The 21,780-nt window shown below is 43.7% G+C and overlaps 7 protein-coding genes, 2 long non-coding RNA genes and 1 pseudogene across 13 annotated transcripts; 4 read left to right on the forward strand and 6 right to left on the reverse strand.

Moving 5' to 3' along the window:
* The first annotated feature begins 224 nt into the window (after window positions 1-224).
* LOC148170831 (uncharacterized) lies at window positions 225-1,695 on the forward strand. 3 transcript variants are annotated; one of them, XR_015770438.1, is made up of 4 exons: window positions 225-358; window positions 527-673; window positions 1,205-1,403; window positions 1,457-1,695. It is a non-coding gene; the product is annotated as an uncharacterized LOC148170831 (long non-coding RNA). The 3 variants fall into 3 exon arrangements; XR_015770439.1 differs by having other exon boundaries at window positions 527-621; XR_015770440.1 differs by lacking the exons at window positions 225-358; window positions 527-673 and adding an exon at window positions 815-907.
* Window positions 1,696-2,410: 715 nt separating this feature from the next.
* Window positions 2,411-4,574, reverse strand: KLHL18 (Kelch like family member 18). The gene is made up of 6 exons (XM_088040526.1): window positions 4,360-4,574; window positions 4,182-4,312; window positions 3,640-4,137; window positions 3,234-3,590; window positions 2,796-3,182; window positions 2,411-2,742 (listed from the first exon to the last, which is right to left on the reverse strand). The coding sequence occupies exons 1-6, from the start codon at window positions 4,531-4,533 to the stop codon at window positions 2,532-2,534; spliced, it is 1,758 nt and encodes a 585-aa protein (XP_087896652.1). The 5' UTR covers window positions 4,534-4,574; the 3' UTR covers window positions 2,411-2,531.
* Window positions 4,575-5,019: 445 nt separating this feature from the next.
* Window positions 5,020-6,325, forward strand: LOC148170833 (ADP-ribose pyrophosphatase). The gene is made up of 4 exons (XM_088040528.1): window positions 5,020-5,237; window positions 5,283-5,514; window positions 5,551-5,690; window positions 5,739-6,325. The coding sequence occupies exons 1-4, from the start codon at window positions 5,054-5,056 to the stop codon at window positions 6,023-6,025; spliced, it is 843 nt and encodes a 280-aa protein (XP_087896654.1). The 5' UTR covers window positions 5,020-5,053; the 3' UTR covers window positions 6,026-6,325.
* Window positions 6,039-11,810, reverse strand: MED1 (Mediator complex subunit 1). Its single transcript, XM_088040525.1, has 9 exons — window positions 11,655-11,810; window positions 11,459-11,598; window positions 10,691-11,406; window positions 10,414-10,645; window positions 10,182-10,362; window positions 9,340-10,130; window positions 8,935-9,294; window positions 7,872-8,888; window positions 6,039-7,823 (listed from the first exon to the last, which is right to left on the reverse strand). The coding sequence occupies exons 1-9, from the start codon at window positions 11,671-11,673 to the stop codon at window positions 6,822-6,824; spliced, it is 4,458 nt and encodes a 1,485-aa protein (XP_087896651.1). The 5' UTR covers window positions 11,674-11,810; the 3' UTR covers window positions 6,039-6,821.
* Window positions 11,811-12,860: 1,050 nt separating this feature from the next.
* On the forward strand, window positions 12,861-15,209 carry LOC148170835 (uncharacterized; annotated as a pseudogene). The gene is made up of 7 exons (XR_015770520.1): window positions 12,861-12,955; window positions 13,148-13,172; window positions 13,352-14,337; window positions 14,457-14,557; window positions 14,601-14,696; window positions 14,746-14,811; window positions 14,859-15,209. The product of XR_015770520.1 is annotated as an uncharacterized LOC148170835 (transcript).
* Window positions 15,018-15,771, reverse strand: LOC148170836 (uncharacterized). The gene is made up of 4 exons (XM_088042263.1): window positions 15,683-15,771; window positions 15,427-15,642; window positions 15,227-15,383; window positions 15,018-15,181 (listed from the first exon to the last, which is right to left on the reverse strand). Exons 1-4 carry the CDS (start codon window positions 15,755-15,757, stop codon window positions 15,018-15,020), a joined length of 612 nt encoding a protein of 203 aa, XP_087898389.1. The 5' UTR covers window positions 15,758-15,771.
* An 82-nt stretch (window positions 15,772-15,853) lies between these two features.
* Window positions 15,854-16,320, reverse strand: LOC148170837 (uncharacterized). Its single transcript, XR_015770519.1, has 2 exons — window positions 16,014-16,320; window positions 15,854-15,957 (listed from the first exon to the last, which is right to left on the reverse strand). It is a non-coding gene; the product is annotated as an uncharacterized LOC148170837 (long non-coding RNA).
* Window positions 16,251-17,880, forward strand: pch2 (pachytene checkpoint 2 protein). 2 transcript variants are annotated; one of them, XM_088042461.1, is made up of 7 exons: window positions 16,251-16,335; window positions 16,381-16,537; window positions 16,586-16,777; window positions 16,822-17,049; window positions 17,095-17,221; window positions 17,264-17,484; window positions 17,533-17,880. In XM_088042461.1, exons 1-7 carry the CDS (start codon window positions 16,298-16,300, stop codon window positions 17,797-17,799), a joined length of 1,230 nt encoding a protein of 409 aa, XP_087898587.1. In that variant the 5' UTR covers window positions 16,251-16,297; the 3' UTR covers window positions 17,800-17,880. The 2 variants fall into 2 exon arrangements, with proteins under 2 accessions (XP_087898587.1, XP_087898588.1); XM_088042462.1 differs by lacking the exon at window positions 16,822-17,049.
* Window positions 17,791-20,309, reverse strand: LOC148170839 (general transcription factor 3C polypeptide 3). Its single transcript, XM_088042460.1, has 3 exons — window positions 20,102-20,309; window positions 18,501-20,048; window positions 17,791-18,454 (listed from the first exon to the last, which is right to left on the reverse strand). Exons 1-3 carry the CDS (start codon window positions 20,220-20,222, stop codon window positions 17,796-17,798), a joined length of 2,328 nt encoding a protein of 775 aa, XP_087898586.1. The 5' UTR covers window positions 20,223-20,309; the 3' UTR covers window positions 17,791-17,795.
* Window positions 20,310-20,340: 31 nt separating this feature from the next.
* Window positions 20,341-21,718, reverse strand: LOC148170840 (alpha-tocopherol transfer protein-like). Its single transcript, XM_088042465.1, has 6 exons — window positions 21,485-21,718; window positions 21,278-21,437; window positions 20,976-21,231; window positions 20,821-20,931; window positions 20,672-20,774; window positions 20,341-20,627 (listed from the first exon to the last, which is right to left on the reverse strand). Exons 1-6 carry the CDS (start codon window positions 21,633-21,635, stop codon window positions 20,542-20,544), a joined length of 867 nt encoding a protein of 288 aa, XP_087898591.1. The 5' UTR covers window positions 21,636-21,718; the 3' UTR covers window positions 20,341-20,541.
* Window positions 21,719-21,780: the final 62 nt, after the last annotated feature.

Raw genomic sequence — 21,780 nt, forward strand, 5'->3', positions numbered from 1 at the left:
ATTGTTGTTGAAGGTGGATTACATCACCTTTAATGATGGAACAGGTGAATTTCTAATGAACCAGAACGATGAAGTTAACTCTAGATAAAAAAGAAAAACCAAAATTAACTAAAAACGTAAAAATGTTAGTCAAGTTTCAAACCAAAAGTTTAGCCCTCTGGTGAGAGAACGCGTGAACTAAGTACTTTGGCATTATTCCGCTAGGTGGCCTTTATGAAAAAATGTAAAAATTTGAACTGTCATTTTTTGCAGCTAACTTCTTTCTGTGTTTACAACTTTGATTTTCGGTTTCAAATCGATTATTTGTTTCATTAGAGGCTTTTGTGCCTTTAAAAAGTGTTGAACTCTAAGGTCTGGTGTAAGTAGAAGTTTTTCATGTCCCTTCATAGGGGTGACCTAGGTGATTTGATGTAACCTAATTACATTTCAAAAAACGATTTTTTTATGAAAGGTTCTTCTATAACTTTGTTAAGAGAAGCATAGATAAGAAACTCTGCTAATTACAATTACAATCTTCTGCTTTTAGGGGCATGAATGGAAGTGATTGCGAAAAGTTGTAGAAGTTAAAAACGAGTCCAGCATAATCTGCACAAAGTCGAGTCAGTACTCCCGAGTGCTAAGGTAAAGTCTGAAGGAAATGCCGAGATGCCAATTTTATTTATTTTAACACAGGGTGAGTTTGAGTATAATTGAATAGTGCGACGCAACAAGGATCTATTCAGTGTCGTTTAAAAACAAAGATCAGAGTCATTTGAATCTTAATTTTACCGATTTGCAGATTTACAGATTTGCAAACTGCAGCAACACTGATCAAAAAACTCTGTTGGACCATTAGCTTGAAGAATTTTAGCTCTGTTTGAAGCTTTACAGTTAGTAACACCTTTAATCCGATTAATAAAACAAAAAGGTACATTTAAGTATTTTTGAGGATTGGATCTTTGTTACGAAACACACAATGACACAATTTTAAATTTTGTTACTGAATTTGCAATTTGAATTTTCCTCCATTTGTGTTCGGTTTCCACTAGACTTGAAGTGGGCAAAAATGCTTACTTCTGATTGGTTGAACGTATAGTGTGAACTGTCACTAACCTAAGAAAATGAAAATTACTAAACATCGCGAACTCACTAAAGTGTATTATTGGTTGCCTATGTGCTACATGGTCAGGCGTTGTAAAATTTTACTAATTTGACTTATTTTCAGAGTACAAATGGTTAAAGACGATGCTGCTTGGACAAAAAGCCAACAGATTTCTTCACTGTCGACTTTTTCATTTTTCTTGGTTTGGGACAAAAGAAATTACGCAAGTTAAGAACTCTTCATTTGAAGCAGTTTGAAGTTGGCGTTCGTTCAATGGGTTTGCAACAAATTTATGTATCCTCGTTGAAATTTGTAAATGCAGGTAAGCTGAAGATTGTTTGAACTACATCTTTAAAATGTTTTGTTCTGTTTAAGGTACCAACTTCATGTTTCAAACTTGGAAAATTGAAGTTGCAACGAAAGAAAATTCTACAAAGGCCGTGGAGGATATCTGCTGGCTTTTGAGTGATTTTGCGAAGTTGAGAAGACATCCAGGACATGAAAATTGTGTAAAATGAAAATTTGAAAACGCCGAGATCGTACAACATTCAATTTTTTGGCTGAATGAGAAGTTGATGCAGATGTGAACGCAGAATGTGTTTGTGGCTTGTTGGCTTATTGTACCGACAAGTAAAAAAGGTTTGCTTTTCTGCATACTGTGTTTAGTCTTTTGTTTTTTAGATGTGGTGGGATTTTGTAAATGTCGATCATGGATGTTTCTGAAGTGATTCAAATCTACGAGCTAGATGTCTTCACTTTAGTTGGAACTCAATTTTGGAGTTTTCATGTCTATCATTTATGTAACCGTGCAATTAATGTCCACGCTTGTTTTGTGGCCATTCAATTGTTTTTGTGACCATGCATTTGTTTTTAACATGTACAAATTCTTGTGTTACTTGAATAAACTGATTCAGCTCAAATTTTTACATTTTTTGAATGTTGGCCACCTAGCGGAATAACGCCGAAGTTCTTAGTTCACGCGCTCTCTCACCAGAGGGCTAAACTTTTGGTTTGAGACTTGACTAACTGATTTATCTGAAAATTTTACCAAATTTTTTAGATTTTGGCCATCTAGCGGAATAAGGCTAAAGTTTATAGTTCACATGTTCTCTCACCAGAGGGCTAAACTTTTGGTTTGAAACTTGACTAACTAATTAAGTTAAAAATTTTACCGCAATTTTTCGATGCTGGCCACCTAGCGGAATAATGCCGAAGTTCGTAGTTCACAGGTTCTCTCACCAGAGGGCTAAACTTCTGGTTTAAAACTTAACTAAATATCTGAGATTTTACTGCATTTTTGGATTCTTATAGCAGTTAAAAATTCGTGACATTAACATTACTTGTGTTCATAATTTATTTGGGTACATAAATACAACAATAATCGAAATATCTTCTTACGTAATTTTTAAGCAGAATTAAAAAATAAATAAAACAATCATAACACATTCATTCAAGGAACAGAGATGACCCCCAACCCAACTCCTCCTTCGTGCGCCACCATCGACGCGGCATAAGTCCACTGATCAGTCTTGGGGTCGTACACCTCCACCGAAACCAAATTTGAGATCCCATCGTAGCCCCCCACAGCCCACAACTTCCCCATATTGGCAGTCAAGGCAACTCTACTTCTTTGAGCGTTCATGGACGCCACATACGTCCACCTGTGCAAAAAATCACGTAAAAAAAACTCTTAAATCCACTTTGATCGACTCACTTATTCGTTGTGGGGTTATACATCTCCACCGTCTGCAAAAACGTGCTCCCATCGTAGCCCCCACACGCATACAACTTCCCTCCTAACATGGCCACTCCCAAACGACAGCGCTTCGTCAACATGGGGGCTGCCTCCGTCCAAGAGTTCGTACTGGGATCGTAGCGCTCCACGGAATCGAAAATGCTGAGCCCATCGTGCCCCCCTAGAGCGTATATGTAGCCGTGGCAAGCAATAACAGCACCGGCACTCCGGGATTTGTTCATTGGGGCTAAGGAGCACCAGGTGTTGGTGAAGGGGTGGTAGCGTTCGACGGAGTTTAGAGAGGTGACGCCGTCGTAGCCGCCGCAGACGTAGATGATGTCGCCGAGGGCCGTCGCCCCCAAAGCACTACAAAAAGACTTTTTTTAACGAAGAGTCGAGGGGAAAGTCGGTGTTTACCTCCTCTTGCACTGCATGGGGCTGATAGGCGACCACTCCTTCTTAATAGCGTCGTAAACCTCAACACTCGCCAAGCGGTCTTTCCCATTGTACCCCCCAAACGCGTATAATTGGCTGCGTAAAACTGCGACCCCCAAGCGAGAGCGCAGCATGGACATGGGGGGCGCCATGTGCCAAGTGTTGGTTTTGGGGTCGTAATACTCGACGGTGCTCAAGGAGTCACCGTGCTTATTGAGCCCCCCGACGACATAGATGTAGCCTTTGACCTCGCAGACGCGCGGCTCCGTCTTGAAACTCTGCATCAAAGCGCGGCGCTCCGGTATCAAATGGTAAGTTCTGGCCTCGTCCAACAAATCCCTAAAAAAAAGGGAGAATTACCCCACACCAACGGTGGAGATTGACGTACCGACACTGCAGCGAGTATCTTATCGCCTCTTCAGTCCCGACCCTATCAGTAATGTAGAGTGGCGACAACAGCGGCAGCCTCACCAGCGCCAAAAGCTCCGGCAAATACTCCTTGCGATTCTCTCGAAACTTGATCCATCTCATGCAAGCCTCGAAAACTTGCTCCTCACTCTCCACCCTCAACTCGTTCTTATTGAGCAAATCCTTGACCTCCAAAAGCGACAAGTTCAAATACTCATCATGCAGTGACACCTCGTGAAAATACGTCTCGATGTACTTCTCTGCGGACTCCGCCAGAGATCGACACCCCAAACTGTCGGCAAAGTCGCGAAACCCGATGGCATTCTGGGGGTGCAAACCCTGAAGCAAATAATTCGCGCACGCGTCTCTGACTTTGTTGAGCTGAAGGAAAGAGGCGCCGATCATTATGCTTTGGACGTTGTTCTTGTCGAGAACCACGCGACCGGAATAGGCGAAGTTGATGAGAGCTTCCAGTGCCCTGAAACAGAGGGTGAGAGGGGGTTGAATGGGGGCTGTACTAACATGGCGTCGATGCATTTCATTTCGATCTCTTTGTTGCGAGACTCGACCATGTCGTTCATAAACATTGCATGAAAATAGGGGATGGTAGCGGCGAGGACGATCTTGTGGGCGCTGAAGTCCTGACCGTCGATCTAAAAGACAGTTTTTAAGGGGGTAGTTGAGTTTTATACGATGTTACTTTTAGGACTACGTCGCAGAGCCTCCCCTGGCGGCGTATCTCCTCCATGCAAGGAAATGCCAATGGAAACAAATCGTTTTGTTGAAAAACCATACTTTCATTGTTCATTTCGTAGATATTCCGGGGGCATTTCAACTCGTAACTAGAGGAAATAATGGGCCTTAAACTACTCATTCTGCTGCGAGTGAAGACGACGCTAGAAAAAACAGTTTAATACAAAAGTGTTGATTGGAAACAATTTACCTTTGTCTTGATTCAAATTACGGAATAAAACAAAATGGATCTGGGGCAAAAAACACTCATAATAACGCACTCGGTGGCTATTTTTTCGCCAAACGGCCTCAAACAAGCGCTGGTGTTTCGCAACAGCTAAAATTAAAAAATTTTTGGAATGCAAATAATGTTTGACACAACTAAATTTGACTAGGAATGACAGACGACAGATGAGAGGAGAACATAGTGCCTACTCCAAAAAGTCGGCAATTTGCCGAAAAAAATCAACGAGAAAGTATAAAAAAGCAAAACACACATAATAGTCGGCTAATTTATCCAAAAAATAAACAAAAAGTCTTAAATCTCGACCCGTTAGCACAAAACAGTTAAAAAAAATGTCAATAATCACACGATGGTAGTTCTAATGTTGGTAGTTCAAAAGGCTCAAGTTGAACCTAACCTCAATTTTTTTTTTAATTTAATGCTCCGTAGAATGAGAATGGTGCACGTAAAATGCAGGAGCGTCCTCTACCCGTTCAGCGAAATCCGCCGTTGTGCCCTGACAGACGATCAAGTGCCTTGGTCGGTCGCGGTACCGAATTATAGCCCCCCGGACTACGACTCTCCGGTTCTTCACAACAAACCATGGGCGGACCCCCCTTGTGGTACCCTCTCCTTATTAACACTCCAACTCTACGAAGTTGTTTCAGGCGCCCCCAACTTTCACCCCAAATGGAACACCCTCGATGGACCAACAAACCGGAAAAGCCACACTGGTGACTACAGAATTGACGATGGGCGCCCTTTAAACCCCCACGGCAGAACTGGGTTGAAAGGCCGCGGGGTTTTGGGAAAATGGGGGCCCAACCACGCCGCTGATCCAATAGTGACGCGTTGGAAGCGATCCAACGGAGATATAGACACCCATCCAGTGTCCAAACTGTGAGTTTTAATAAAACGGTTACTAACCCCATTCAGACCCGTTTTGCAATTCTGTGGAATCCAGAGACGCGACTGTGGACAATGGGCGATTCCCGGAGGAATGGTAGATCCGGGGGAAAAAGTCAGCGAGACTTTAAAACGCGAGTTTCTAGAAGAAGCCTTCAATAGTTTGGAAGGTTGGTATAATAACTTGCAAACAACGTTTTATCCACAAAACATTGCAGACAAAAACAAAGGGAATGAAGACACGATCACTTCGTTTTTTCGAGGGGGTGAAGAGGTGTTCAGGGGGTACGTTGATGACCCTCGCAACACTGATAACGCGTGGATGGAAACCATCGCGGTGAATTTCCACGACGAGACAGACGAAACTGTCGGGAAATTTCACTTGCAAGCTGGAGACGACGCGAAAAATGTGAAATGGGTGGATTTGGATGGAGGTTTGGAGTTGTACGCCAGTCATTCCAGGTTTTTGGAGGCCGTGGCGAAACTGCGAAACGCGCATTGGTAGTAAAACCACGATATTATAAATAATCTATTTTTTTACAGTACTCGTATTTATATTGAACCACTTAAAAAAACATTAAAATATGCAAGTTGGGATCACATAGTTTAACATTTTCTTAGCAGTTTATTTTGTACTATGATATGCACAACACAAAATAAACTTTTTATAAATATTATGTGATTGCGATTACCTAATATGTATATAATTGTATCTAATCTTTACATAATTAATGTTTACAAACTTGCGTTCATTAGTAAATTACCTAAACCTCTAAAGGGCGTAATAAAAATATTCCAAATAAAACATGATAACTTAATACCATTCAAATATAAAAACAGCGTCGCGACGCCTCAACCCAGTACGTAATACTGATGGCAATGTACACTTACACTAATATTTACAAGTCCTCGTCATCCTGGGGGCTCTCGGCGCTTCAATTTCAACAAACTACGAGAGACGTGGGGCAGCTTTGCAGACAACTTTCAAAACAAACTGGGAAGACCTGAATTAAACTACGGATGGATAAAAACAATTTAAAAGCAGCTGACTAGAATGGAAGACACTTTTTTCATTCAAACTGTTTGGGGTAATTAATGAACGACTTTGAAAATTCCGCTTCCGTGTTTCTCTTTAAAGACCACTATGTACAATGTGACGCCCCAATTCTCCCCTGTCCCCCCAACAACCTCTGGGCAAAACAGCGAAACTGAAGCGAATAACATGAATAAAATTTCGCCGGACCGTCATTTCCAAAGTCGTTTTTTTCCAGCCGCCCGTTGTCTCTTCGTCTCAGCTCAACTTACTTCCCAATACCGATCACAGCTTCGTCCATCAACTCATCGTCTGTTATACAGGGTGATGCCGAATGAGGACTCGGCGCAATCAGCGGACTCTGCGCTGGAGACTTAACTATATGAACACTGACTGAAGGTGATTGAGGGAACGTCATCGGTCCCGCACTTTTCCCTTCTTTATTGGTGGAAAAGTCCAACAACACTTCGCTGTCTTTGGGTTTCGCGTCTTTTTTGTCGTCTTTGGGAGCCGGCGCGACGAACTTGGACGTTAAATCGATGCTCTTGTTGTATAGATTGAGCGGTTCTGTGAGGGGTGGTAGGACCGATTTGGGGACTGCGATGGGGTAGTTGATTTTGTAGGCAGGGTCGTCTTTCTGCGCCAGATTTTGGGGTTGCTCCTTCTTGTCTTCGTCGTCTTTTAGCTTCGGACTGGGTGAAGGCAGAGGGGCGTTGGTCGCGTTGTTACGGAGTTTGGGTTCCATGGAGTTCTCGAAGGTTTTTCCTCCAGGGATCGCGAGGGGGTATTTCGGCAGAGAAAGATCGGTTTTACTCATAATATCAAACAGTTTCGTGTCCACTGTTCTATTAATATTATTCATGTTCTCAGTGGTGGGTTTGGGCTTCTTGTCATCCACAGCAGTGCGAGCTGACAACTTCGGGATCTGAAAGTTCTTATCTAATTGTCGGACGGTCATCAAACCTTCCACAATGGAGGAGGGATAAGATTCCATCTTCGCCATCTTATAGACCCCATCGGCGTCTTCGCGATTTGGGGTCGGACTGGATTTCCTTCCGTCCTTTGACGAGAAAATCGACTTTTCCGAACTACTCTTGTTCAGTTTTGGACGGTCTTTCCGGCTCAAATCCGTCGCGCTTTTCGGCGAACCCGTCAGTTTAGAGAGCGACTTTGAGGGACCACTGGAGATTTTGCTTCCCGAAGACGGAACTTTCCCACTCTTCATGTTGGAGTAGTTCGTTCCACCAGTCGAGTTCACGTTCGATATTTGCTGAAAATACAATTGTTGCATCATTGCAAACTACACAAAACGACTCACCTTTTGCCCCAAATGCTGGGGTTTCTTGGACGCTGGTCCGCTATTAACCCCCGGCTTCAACCCCGTGTGGGTTTTGGGCGACCCTGTCCCCGACTTGCTGATAGTTTTGCTGTCTTTGCTCCTCGTCTTGTTGATTGTGATCTTGATTCCGTCCGAGCTCGGTTTGACCATGTACTCTGAGTTCTTGTTTTCGCCGATTTTCCCGCTCTTGCTCTCGTTGGTTTTGAGTATTTGGCCACTCCTCTCCCTGTTGCCGCCACTCCCACTTCCCCCACTCGTCGATTTGCTACTTAAGTCGGTGACGCCGTCGCAGTGTTGCGCCGATTTTAATTTATCCACGATGGCGGATAACGAGCCCTTTCTGTTACGGACCTGATTTGAGTTCGATGACTTCGAGAGGTCCGTGGAACTAGGTGATGGCAGCCCGTCTGGAATCCCACTCAAACTATCGGAGTTCAAGTCCAGCGGCTTCACCTTCACTGAAGACTTATTCTTTGAGGCGACGTTAAACACTCCCAACTTCTTGTCTTTGTCTCTGGAGGAGTCCTTGGAGGTGGACTTTGTCTTGGACTCGTTGCTTTTACTGCTCGGAGAATTCGCAGCGCTTTTTAAAGTCGACATGCTCGGTTTCCCCGACCCGCTAGCGGAGGGATGTTTCGGGGAAGTCCCGTGACTCTTAGGACTGGAAATCCCGGGAATTATATGTTTGGGGCTGCTTGGGACGTGCGCGGGGCTGTGCTTAGGACTGTGATGGGCGGAGCCCGTTTTCAGCGGCTTCATGAGATTGGGGCTCAACTTCCCACTCATGGAAATGTTGCGATTTTGAGTCGGGGAGGCGTTAAACTTCCGGATCATGCTGGGGCTAGTGGGGGTGCTCATGTTGAGGGGCGGCGACTCCGCCGGCTTTATACTAACAGTGACGGGTTTAGTTAGAGGATCTTGTTTAGGGGGGACTTTCTCAGGGGGCCCCATGGGGCTCTCGTCGCGTTTTCGCTTGCGCTTTTTCTCGAGGCGCCCCTAAAACAAAACAATGAAATAAAAAGTCTCGACTAATTAACTCAACCTTATCATCGGATCTGCTCTTGCTGCTCTTCTTCTCTTTGTTTTTCTCTTCACCACTCTTACTCTGTGATGTTATGGGAGTAATGGTGATGGAACTCGGGAGTGCTGTCGCTGCAGAGGTCGCCAACGCGATGATCTCGATCCCCGACCTCTTCTCCGCGTTGCCTCCTTGGTTAAACCCCGGCGAACTCGAAGCGATTGGAGTTATGCTCACACTTGGAGGTACCAAGTTCTTCTCCCCGAGATCCATCATGAGACTGGTTGGGGATTTCTGATCGCGCGATTTTCGGCGCGAGGGGCCTGCGGCTAACATCTCCTCCACGTCTCCGAGTTCGTCCAAACTCCCGAAGTCGCTCCCCACCTGCAAAGAAGAGTTTTAACAACGTCTGGATTGTCGTGTTTTTACCTTATCTGAATCCGCAAGGAGCTCCGCCGGATCCAGTCCGCTGATGAGCTCCAAGTCCGATTGAAACCCCAACGCAGAATTGGGGGTTGGGATTTCGTTCTCTTGAGATATAGGGGTGCTTCGCGAGGTGGAGTCGCTGCTGGATGTCTCTACTAACATCTCGGTTTCTGCGCCGTCCCCCAACTTCCGCTTGTTTTTCCACAAATCGTCCGACTTTCGCTTGTGGGGCCTCTTCATCTTCTCCTGTCCATTCCCCGCCAAGATATTCGTCAACTCTATGCTACTCAGCACTTCGCTGCCTTGAAAATTCTGAAAATTCGCCATCGATTCGTTCAGAAACATCCCTTGATGCCCTTGCATCATCATTCCATGCGCGCCATTACCCGGGGGTTCTTGTTTGATTTTATCTAACCCCCCGAATTCCGTTAAATTTCCACCTGGGGCCCCCTTGTGACCCCCAGGGTCTCCGGAACCGAGGGGTAAACTAAAATTTTCGTGTCCATTGTAATGACGTTTGGCAGCTTGCTTCTCCCAGAGCTTAATAATCGAGCGCATCGTCACCGGAATCGAAAAACACCGATTGAGGATTTTCGTGCTCAACTCGGAAGTGGAGTCAGGGGCGTTCGGCGGCGGCGGCGTCCCAGGACTGCGAATTTTACACACTAAATTCGAAATATCCGTGAGGTCGATTTCCGCCGTCGCCATGCTCTCCTCGATCGGGTGCTCGAGGGACAGAGAGATGTGGGTCCAGGAGAGGGCGCTGATTTCGAACATCGTCATGTTCTCAAAGTCTGAAACGGCGAAATGAAGAGATTTGGGGGTGAAAGACGATCAGTTTTCACCTTGTTTGCTGTTGGGGCGCACGCAGCTCCCGATGATGGTGTTGAAGAGAGCTTGCTGGCGGAGGATGACGAGGATCTGGGAGACGTGCGCTGGATGGGTGAAGGGGATGCTCGTCACCAACACGCCATCCATGGTCTTGTTTTCCGTCATGAAGTAACAGTGGGTTTGGTCCGGGAGCGTCTGAAAACCAAATTAGCGGAGCTTTTACTTTATATCGCCTGGAGGACGTACCACAAAGAGTCCTTTATTGCTTCCGGACTCCATTTTCCCCTCGCTGGCGTGGTGGACAATCAGACTGAGCAAAGGATGAGTCGCTGACTGTTCTATAGTGTCCAGTTCGGTGACTTGTTGGATCTGTCGGACCAAATTAACACACATCGGCATGGGTTTGTTTAGCTTGAGGACAAAACACGCAGGAATTGCGGCGCTATTCTGACTGCTCAACGACGAAAACGAGGGGGTACTAAAACAAAACAATAAAATAAAGTCGGTACGATCAAACTCACACCTTTTTCCATTAATGTTGCGATTGACGGTGATCAAAGTCGTGGTTTGGAGTTTGTGAGTCGCCGAACCTTCCATACAGACCGTTACGCTGTACCCTAAACCTTTACTAATAATAGCATCGACTGTAATGGGTTCAATATCACATTTTTCAGTATTTAACAAATCATAAGGCGAGACGAAATAAGTGAGTTTCATTGGGTGCCCCCCTCGTCGCTTCTCCAAGACACCCACTGGGGACTTATAGAGGAGATTCGAGGGCTCTTTCATAAAAGACTGCAGCTGTGCTAACGTGCTTAAGTCGGACTCTAGCGACTGCAAGGCGGTGAACGCTTTACATTTGATTTTCTTCTCGGCGTTGAGTTGGTATATCGACGCTAATCCTTCCAACTGGGCAGTGAAGTCGGCGAAATCGCCTCTAGATAGACAATTGACGAGTTCAGAGCAGCTTTGCTGCTCCAGTTTGCTCTCGTGATGCACTTTCACGTCTTTCACAGCACCGGTTTGGTCTAAGACTATCTCTAAGTAGAACATATCGGAAGAAATAAAAAGTTCCACCCCTGATGGTCCCACCATGAATTTCAACCCCAGCTGTCTTGTTAAGCTCTCTAGACGCTCTATCATACTCTGCAACGACGTCACTTTGATGGAATGCTGCAGAGTATCGAGGCATTTCTGGTGTTGGCTCTTCTCCACGCTGTCCAGCGCGTAGCGCTTGTCCTGAAAGTAGGCCAATGTAATGGAGGAATTCTGTTGATGTGACATAACCTACAAGCATCGCCATTCGGACATTTTTTGAGATTTCCGCCAGAGTTTTAAACTGAGACGACTTGGAACGGAGCTTTTCCATTAGAATCTCCAATTGCCAGTCTTTGGATTTGTCCACGGTGGACGCTGGCATTGTTAAATTGCCTGAAAATGTAAACAAATTGCAAATGTCAAACGGGGGATTTTCAGAGGAAACTTACCGTTGGTTACACGGTTCATGATGAGGCTGAAAACGGACGTTAAGAGGCGCTACACATTTTTAAATTTCGTGAATTTCACGAGCAAAAAATAGATTTTAGTAACATACATCAGCACCAAACAAAATCTTGACAGCTGCAGACAGGGACTTTTTGGTTGCAACTAGAACCGCAAGGCGGCAAATTCAAAATTTTTACGCCGTTTACCCCTTCACGAGACTAAATAAAACTTTTTATTCAAATTATTCTCTTAAAGCCTCACTTCATTCAATTCTCTGTCGTTTTTGATTGTCAGCCACGTTTGGTAATGATATATTATATAACAAGGACAATAAAGAGTCTATTATAGCGACCAGGCTCGAGACGCGAGTCCGAGACGGAGCATCCAACACCTCCAGTTTTTGTTGCTTCCCATTAAGAAGATCCTTCAATTAATATTATCAGAACAATTCACTTTTATTTATGTTTACCAATCCATCAATTCTCGAGTACTTAAACACAGGTAGCACATATGTTGCTCTTATTGCACCTCAAATATTTAATATAGTGCTGTCGTAATACATCTCCGGGAATCCACTTGTTTAAAATTATTGCCACTGATATCGATTGCGCCATTTCCTATTAATGCACTCATTTACCACAAGTTTCCAACTTTTCCCGACTTTGAAATGATAATCCGGTTTTTATCCCCGCGGCGCCACCTCAAATTATGTAAGATTTAATAAAGAAATGCAAGGAAATTTGCTATAGATAATGAAAAACACATGTGGCTTAATTAAAACAAATGCAATTTCTTTGTTCTTATCTGCAAAACAAAAGCACAATTAATTTTTATTATTCAGTATAATAAAATTGTGATTATTTATTGTCGCTTCTGTATTGGGTATTGCCTATACATCCAGGCCGACTGTATTTGTATTTTTTTTTAAATAATTCTTGCGTCTTTCCCTGCAAAGTCTCTTAGAATAACATTTCCATCGCTGGTCAACACGCTCGTTTCAAAGTCAACAATAAAAATGCACAAACTCTAATATGAAAATATTGTCCTTCCCGGGAATATTGTGCACTTTCTTGCTAAAAACTGTAAAACATTTTTATCGGCAAGGGCTCGAGTGTGTGCGTAAAAGCCCTTTCAGTGCCTCCTACGTGCCGTCTCCCCTCTTCGCGCTTCTGGATATAAATCCTTCCAGAGTCCTGTACCTTGCAGAGTTCGGTGAACATTCGCACTGTAAAGTATGTGGTCCACAACTCCCCTTTTCATTGTTTTAGTGGCTCTGGGAGCGATCGAAGCCGCCCCTAAACTGGTAAGTTAACTAATGTTTGCGAATTTTATTTATCCGGCTCCAATGACCCGTTTTAATTGGGTATCGCGTAACATTAAAAAAACATTGCGTTAATTCGTTAGGAAAATTACATTTTTTAATGCGATTAAACGACAAAGTTACCCTTCAGGGTGTTATTTCCGTTGTAATCTTAATGCTTTGTTCTTCTTTCAGAACAATTTCGGCGCTGGCTTCAACCGTAAGTTTTACTTTTAACAATTGATTCGCACTCTTTTGCTTGACTTTTGCAATTTTTGTGTCCGGTTTCGTTTACTTCCGATTGTTAGCGTCCGTTCTCAGGTGTTCTCGTCCAATAACGAGCAGTTTCTGTAAATAAATTGGGTTTTATTGGAATTAAGAAAACGAGTCGTATTGCAGGGGGGCAAAATTTGCGAAAGTGGGTGCTCCCTCAGTTGGCAAAGCGATTTGATGAGATCGATGGCGGGTTGATGGGCAGAAGTCTTGACGGAATTGGAGGTGGGAATCTGGTCGGGAGAGACCTTGATGGAATCGATGGGGGGCTGATCGGGCGCAGCCTTGACGGGATCGGTGGAGGAAACCTAGTCGGGCGGGACACTGATCCTATTGATGGGGGTTTGATTGGCAGGAGCCTAGGAAAACACCTGTATAGGCGGGGGTTTGACGGGATCGACGGCGATTTGATTGGCCGCAGCCTTGACGGAATCGGAGGAGGAAACCTAGTTGGGCGGGACGTTGACCCAATCGATGGCGGTTTGATTGGTCGCAGTCTAGGAAAACACCTATTTGGGCGGAGTTTTGACGGGATTGACGGCGATTTGATTGGCCGCAGCCTTGACGGAATTGGAGGAGGAAACCTAGTCGGGCGGGGCACTGACCCAATCGATGGGGGCTTGATTGGTCGAAGCCTTGACGGAATTGGAGGAGGAAACCTAGTCGGGAGAGACGTTGACCCAATCGATGGCGGTTTGATTGGTCGTAGCCTAGGAAAACACCTGTTTGGGCGGGGTTTTGACGATATCGACGGCGATTTGATTGGTCGCAGCCTTGACGGAATTGGAGGAGGAAACCTAGTCGGGCGGGACGTAGACCCAATCGATGGCGGTCTGATTGGTCGCAGCCTAAAAAAACACCTATTCGGGCGGAGTTTTGACGGGATCGACGGCGATTTGATTGGTCGCAGCCTTGACGGAATTGGCGGAGGAAACCTAGTCGGGAGAGACGTTGATCCAATTGACGGAGGTTTGATTGGTCGTAGCCTTGACGGAATTGGAGGAGGCAATCTGGTTGGTCGTAGCCTTGACGGAATAGGTGGGGGTAACCTAGTGGGGCGTGGTCTCGATGATATTGGACAGGGTTTGTTGGGGTGAAAACCCGCTCACTATAATGTAATATTCAATCATATCTAATAAAACATCGAAACCATTTTCTCTTTCATTTCTGAAAAAATGCAAAAGTCGGATTATTTAGCATGGGGGCCACTTATCCGTGATTTTTAACTTTAGCTTACACAATGGGGGCTGTTATCCTGCGTCGGCCAGTGCGAAACTTTGGAGTATTGCAGTTGGGTGGTGGATATGGAATGGCCAAACGTGTGGCACCGAGGTAAGACGCCCAGACCTCAACATCTCTTCAGTTTCTTTTTCAGCAGCACAAATAAAGAAAAGCAACGTCGAGGCCCCCTCAACGGTCTTATTCCAGGTGGAGGATTCGGACGCGCCGCTCGAAGTAACGAGTGTCGCAGGTAAAAAATCCTTTCAGCTCTTCATTAGTTAATTACTTCTTTGATACAGAGCCAACTGTGTCTCTCCCACATATGCCAAAGTTATGAAGTTGCTGAAAGAGGAGAAATTCCATCCGTAATAATTTCTTTGATTTTTATTGCGTTGTAATTCGTCATTTCCAGATATTTTTCGTCCGAGAAAAGAAACGACAGCGGAGTGAAAGACGGGCAGGAGAAAAGCATCGACGCGTATCAATATAGAGAATTCTTGGGATCGAAATAACTTTTTTTCTAAAATCATTTTAATCATCTTCACATCTCATACAATCATTGTAGTGAAAATTAATTAAAATGAGCATTGTGAAAGGTATTTTTATTGGAAATTCTCATTTTGTTGGTGAGCTTCGTCTTTTCCACCACTCGTAGTTTGTTTTCCAGGCGCCGTTTCAATTCGTTGATGATTTGAATTAAGCTAACCACACAAGCCCATGTGTATAAATAAAACACTGAAAATAAAACATGTATGAAAGAAAATTCTCATTATTTCTTACACAAGCCGAATCCCCCGAGGTTCGAGTATAAAATCAAATCTCCCAATCCGCGCCCTTCAGCTTTCACGTAGAAAACGAAAGACAGAAGAGCGACAAACAGTTGGAAAATATACAAGAGGTAAAACAAAACAAAAGGATACAAAAGTAACGTCTTTAGCTGCAAAAAATCGGTTTTTCAATCCTACGAATCACCGCCTTACCTGATAAGCTCCATATATCAAAAAAACGCAACAACTGATCAAAGCGGAGAAAAATATACACCCAATTATCACCACAGTCTTCGTATCTCCAGTCGCGTCCTCCACAAACGTGTCTTTTAATCCCAAAGTGTCGAGCCACAACTTGAAACTTTGCCCAACACTCTCCAACGAGCCCAACGCAGAGATGCACAGCCCCAAAAGGGCGCTCGCTTGAACCTTGACTTTCATTAAAAGGATTTGAAAATTTCTTAATTACCAGCGTGAACGCGCTAATTATGATGGCACCCAACCGTACAGAACAAAAGAAGCAGAATTTGCTTACGAAAGCCATAACTCTGAAGACAAACAAACCTGAAAAGATTTGATAAGATCAGCCGTTATGGATTTACGATTATTGGGAAATATGGTTCAATAAAAAGTGGCTTTATAAAGGGAATTGCTTTAAAATGACATTGTTCGGGTCCGTGGTATTGATTTCCAGGAGATAATTATCGTTGCGTGATAATGCCATGAAATATTAATTTTGGTTATCTGGAAAAAAATAATTAGGTTGGCTGGTTTAATTAGAGAATTAATTAACTCCGTACCTGTTTTGTGAGATTGCAGCAGGAAGTTTCCAATCAATTAATTAATTAATTAAATAATTAACATTGAAATTCAAAGGTACGTTGTTGATTGTTGGTTACTTAGCAACCGAGCTTTTGTTAGAAGAAACGGTTGTGATTGGTGAATTTCACATTGCTCTGATTTCAAATCAAGTTGCAGCGCTCGCTCCCCATTGGTGCAGCTCTGTCGATAATAAAACATAACCTTACTTTTGTTTAAATTTTGTCGGTTATCGTTTTGCGTTTTAGTTTTTAGGGCTCCAACAATGATTGTGAACGTTGAAATCATCCTGCAAACTCAAAGGTGCGTTTCTTGTCCATTTCTTATAATCGAACTCAATTATTTCAGTCTTGTATCGAAATCTTCTATAATTTCCATGGCGAGGCACTTTTTGGGCAATACAAATGTGAGAGGAAACACTGTAATCACCCATTTTGATGGAGGACTTCACCCCGTATTGAATTCCGAAGTAAAAGCGATTATCATTGAAGAAATCCCAGATTATGTATTAAAAATCAAATTTACGAAACTTGGAACTTAAATTGAGTTTTAGCACAACTTTATTCATTTTGAGCGTTGTGAGGTGAACTGGCACGTTTATACTTTGGATCAGAGTCTTCCAATTCAACAAATTGAAGAACAGGATGATGGAGAGATGAATATTGCGACTCATTTAATACTGCCATCAGCCACACTTTACAACTTGTGGGAAAATTTGTACTATGACACAAACATAAAAGAAAATGTAAGGTTTTCCTTGGTTTTCCCATGTTATAACGTTAGATTTAGCTACTAAAATACGCAAAAACAATGATGGAGTTCTCAGATCGCGGCGTTAACTGCAACGTCGTCAGTTGCAACCGAGTAATATTGTTGCACGGCCCCCCAGGAACTGGAAAAACTTCCTTATGTAAAGCATTGGCCCACAAACTCACCATTAGAATGCAAGACCGATATTCGTCAGGGATTCTGATTGAAATTAACAGTCACAGCTTGTTTTCCAAGTGGTTTTCAGAGGTGCGTTGGCTGAACGTGTAATTTTCGTACAATTTAATTTTACAGAGCGGGAAATTGGTGACGAAAATGTTCCAAAAAATCACCGAAATCGTAGAAAATCCCAACCTTTTGGTGTGTGTCTTGATTGACGAAGTTGAGTCTTTAGCCCACGCGAGACATCAGTGCATGTCAGGTAATAAAATTCCAAAATTTTCAAAATCTTAGTTTTTTGTAGGTAATGAACCATCGGACTCCATTCGTGTTGTCAACGCCGTGTTGACTCAAATCGATAGAATCAAAAGTTATCGCAACGTGATTATTTTAACGACGTCCAATATGACGGAATCGATCGATCTTGCATTCATCGATAGGGCTGATATCAAGCAGTTTCTAGGCCTGCCAACTCCAAAGGCGATTTATCAAGTTTACTACTCCTGCATCGTCGAGTTGATGAAGGTCTGAACGATTTTCTGCGATTGTAAAACGATGACAATGAAATTTTAGGCGCAAATTATAACAGATGACAACATGGTGGACCCCCCAGGTCACCTCCAGAACTACGAAAATAAATACACGAAGAAGTTGTTGGAATTGTCCGAAAGGAGTCAAGGACTTAGTGGAAGATCGTTGCGGAAAATTCCCTTCGTCGCTCACGCGTTGTTTCTAAACGAAGCTTCTGTTGGTCTGGATAAGTTTTTGGATGCCATCTCCAGCGCTATTGAGAGGGAAAAGAACGAAAGAAAATACTTTGAAATGGCAAAGTGCGACTAAATAACAACATGTTTGATCAAAACGTTCCGTGCAGCAATAAAATTTCTACTATTTTTATAAATCAAGTGGAGATTGAACGCCGCCTCGTGTTTTAACCCAGTCATGTCCTCGTGCGCCGCCTCCTCCACCTCCAAGACTTTCCTGTAGTAGTGCTCGGCCAAGTACATCACCCCCAGTTGGTGGTACATCCGCCCGACATTGTAATAGATTTCCTGCTGGGCGTCTTTACTGCGATTTTTGGCGTAGTAAAGAAACAGATATGACGCAGTCTCTGCGAGTTTTTTCTTATCTTCCACCACGTTTCGTCTGCTGTAACCCTGAAGAAGAATGAGCCCCAGGATGAAACTAAAGTAAGGAAATTTGTGCTTTCTGAACTCTCTCATGTAAAACTTCATCGCCAAGTTGGAGTTGCTCGTCGACAAGCTGTAATTAGCTTCCATGGCCTGGAGGGTTTGAAACTGGGGTACTCTGACTTGCAGCCGCGAAATAAAACGATTGTGGCGAATATCGTCCGCGCTCTTCAGAATAATGTTGAATAAGTTCCACCCCAAGTTGTTGGAGGTGTCGCTCAACACGATGTTGCGAATTAAAGTGTAGCCATGGAACGTATCGTTGTTGTAGATCGTGGAGAAGAGCACATAGAGTTGGATTTCCTCTAGAAATGAGACTTGCAAAGAATCCGAGTCAAAGTCGATACTCACTTGCGAATTCCACGAATCTCTTGGACGTCAACCCCATGAAAGCAAACTTCTCCAGCTGTGCGTACTGCCTCGTCTCCAACGCGAATCGCAAAATGCCTTTGTAAACTTCGAATTCCACCTGCGCGCTCGGTTCTCTTATACTCTCGAATTTGCACTCTACAGGACTCAAATCCTCTCGAAATTTCCGGATTTGTTTGATTTTCTTCACTTTCTCATTAACAGTGAGTGACTGCATGATAAAAACCTTCGCCTCCTCAGGGTACTTGACTACGATACAATGTCTTGAAATTAACATCTCTGCGCACTTCCAATACTCCTCCACGTCGTTGATTTGTTTCAGCAACTTCAACTTTTCGATTAAAACCGCGACATCTAACTTGTTGGTGGAGAGGTCTTGGGACATCACCTCCAGAGCTTCCGGTCTTTTGTTGAGTTTAAGCAGCGTCATTGCAAGAGGATAGAGAACTTCGACGTGTTGAGGGGCCATCGTCATCACAGTAAAGTAGGCTTCCACTGCTTGTTCCAATAAGCTGCAGTTGTGGAGGCACTCGGCGTATTTCAACCACACGTGCGGTTGATTGAACTGGGAGCTTTTCACTAAAGGAACCAAGAGTTTGAGGGCTTCCGGGGATTGGTCGGCGGACATTAACTCGTCGGCGAGGTCAAGGAGTAAAGAGCCCGTCGTCTCCATGTCTTCTTCGCGGATCAGAAGGTCGATGAGTTCCGGGAGAAGATGGAAAGACTTTAGTTTAATTAGACAGGTGATGAATTTGATTTTCACTTCGATTTCGATGGTGGCTGGCATCACGTACGACTCCACCTGGACGTGGTTTTCTTCAGTTACTGTAATTTCAAAGGTGAAGTTGCAGTGTTGGATTAGGATGTCTACGCATTCGGTGTAGCGCTCTGAAGCTAGAAGAGCCTCCAGCATCATGTTGATGAGCTTGGGGGTGATTTTCTTCGGGACTCTTTTGAAGGGGATTCTCAGGACTTCGAGGGTTTTGGCGTAGTTCTTCTCCTTCATGTAGAACTCGGCGACTGTTTGACTTAAATCAATAATCGTTTGAAACTGAGCGCGCGGTAATTTATTCGCCATGTGTCTTTTACACGCCAGAGTGAATCTAGTGTCGCCTATTTGCTCCACCAACTCCAGCCTCTTCACATGCAGCCCCATGTTTCTAGGAGTAGCCCGAATGGCCTTTGAATAGAACGAAATCGCCTCTTTAAACTTCCCATTTTGGATATTTAGCTCGGCTAATCTACACCAAATCCCCGCGTCCAAGGGGTACAAACAACTCGCTATCGCCAAGTACCCCTCATATTTCGTGGGGTCACTATTCTCAAATATTTGCGCCAAAGTTATGTACGGCTCGTACGCATCAGGGACTTGTCTCATGACTTCAAAACACATTTTCTGGGCCGTTTCAACGTCTCCACGGGCGTAGCGGAGATTGGCTTCGCCCATGAGCCCCTTTAGGTTGGGGTTGAGTTTCGAGAGGGCGCGACGTGGGGCCCGGAGCACCTTATCCGGCTTTTTCGATTCATCGTCTACAAAAACGAGAAACAGTCGGAAAAGTGGAGAAGTGAGGTTAGGTACTCACCTGTGTTGTCCGAATTGGAGTCTTCGGAATTTGTGTCGGAGTTCGAGTTCGGGGGGTTGCTGGTGGAGGGCTGATCATCCACAAACTCGATGATAAGGTCGTCGAGTTTGTGGGGGTCCATTTCGCGAATTAGAGGTTATGTTGATAATGTCAAATGTCAACTGTCTTCTGTCAAATTGCGACGATTTTTTAATTTAATTGCGACGTTCTTTAAGTGAAAAAACGATTTATATCGACGCTATTAAGTAAGTACTTTATTAATTAATCTAATATTAGTTTAATTGTATTTTTTGCGTTAATTAACTGTCGAAAATCAGTGGCTTGAATGTGATCAACGGCGGGAGATTCAAATGCGAGATCCCAACTTCCCGTGTGCTGGCTACATTACCACAATCGTTTTGGTTCAAATTCAACATTTTTTAGGCTCTTAAGCTTTCAAGTTATGGTCGCAACTCCTCTCTGACTCGCAGCTCGTCCAATTTATCAAAATAAGCCCCATATTCTTGGAATTTCAGCCGAGTTGCTTCTGCAAAAACAATAACTAACACAATGGTGACAAAATCTTCTTACTTTGGATGTCTTCGAGGTAAGCGGCGTCTCCGCCGTAGTCTCTTGGAATGGTTTCTCCATCGAGGTTTTCAAACAAGGCGTCGACACTTTTGAGAAAATGGATCTTCAAGAGGCGAAATTAGATAATAATTAGTACTTTTATAACTCACCCTTTTAAAAAGTTTCGGTTTAAGTACCGCTTTGAATAGAAAGACGAGTTTGTCGATAAAAAACGGGGCGTTAAGAATGTAGACTGCCTTGACACGGTTCGAAAAAACGTTCTTAAAAAAATTCTAATTATTTGTTTGTTTCGTTTTAGACTCACTTTGTAAATGGTGACCAGCGCGTTACGAATAATGGAGGGTGTTAAATAAAAGAAGGCACTGAAAGGAATGTCTTTGCCGTCGAAAACAAAAATGTCGCCGTGGATGACGTCCTCCAACAATCGAATTTCTTGGACATTCACCAAGTACCGGACACCATACACAGGGTTGAAGAAGCTAAGCAAACTTTTTGTCCGCGTCTTGTAGAAGAACACCCTGTAGTGTTCTTTCGTGAGTCGCGGTAACAAAACAAAGTAGCTAGAATGGATAAATTCAGATTAATACAACGAGTAAAGTGACTTACAAGGCATCCAAGACCTTCTGCATGTACTTAAATTTCGGGTTAATCTCCCCGTAAATCTCCGTGAGATTAGATCTAACACTATAATAATTATCAATCTTTTGTTTAGTCTCTTCAACTCTCCCTTTGTTGAGTATCAAGAAATTCCGCACCTTCTTATCATCTACGAAACAACATGAGCGCGTTAAAGAACAAATTAGAAATTCTTGCCCAAAATTTCCGGGAAATGCGGCTGATTTTTCATCCACTCCTTCACTGCACTGACGTCGCTTTGAAACTCCTCTAACGACGAATACTCCAGAGAAAGTACAACTTTTTCGAGCACATCGTCTCCGACTTCCAGGAACTTGCCAACACTCATGTTAAATTATTGTTATCGCCTTTGTTATGAGGAAAAGCCACGTTCCAGTCAACAAGATTTTGAAATACAGGTTTGTAGGTCAACGCACGCAGCGGCGGGTCATTAACATTTTGCCACCAGATTGCGACATGAATCGGACTCGGAA

Source organism: Gnatocerus cornutus, chromosome 7, assembly GCF_029298725.1.
Source record: "Gnatocerus cornutus isolate USDA-ARS CGAHR chromosome 7, icGnaCorn1.1, whole genome shotgun sequence".
NCBI lineage: Eukaryota > Metazoa > Arthropoda > Insecta > Coleoptera > Tenebrionidae > Gnatocerus > Gnatocerus cornutus.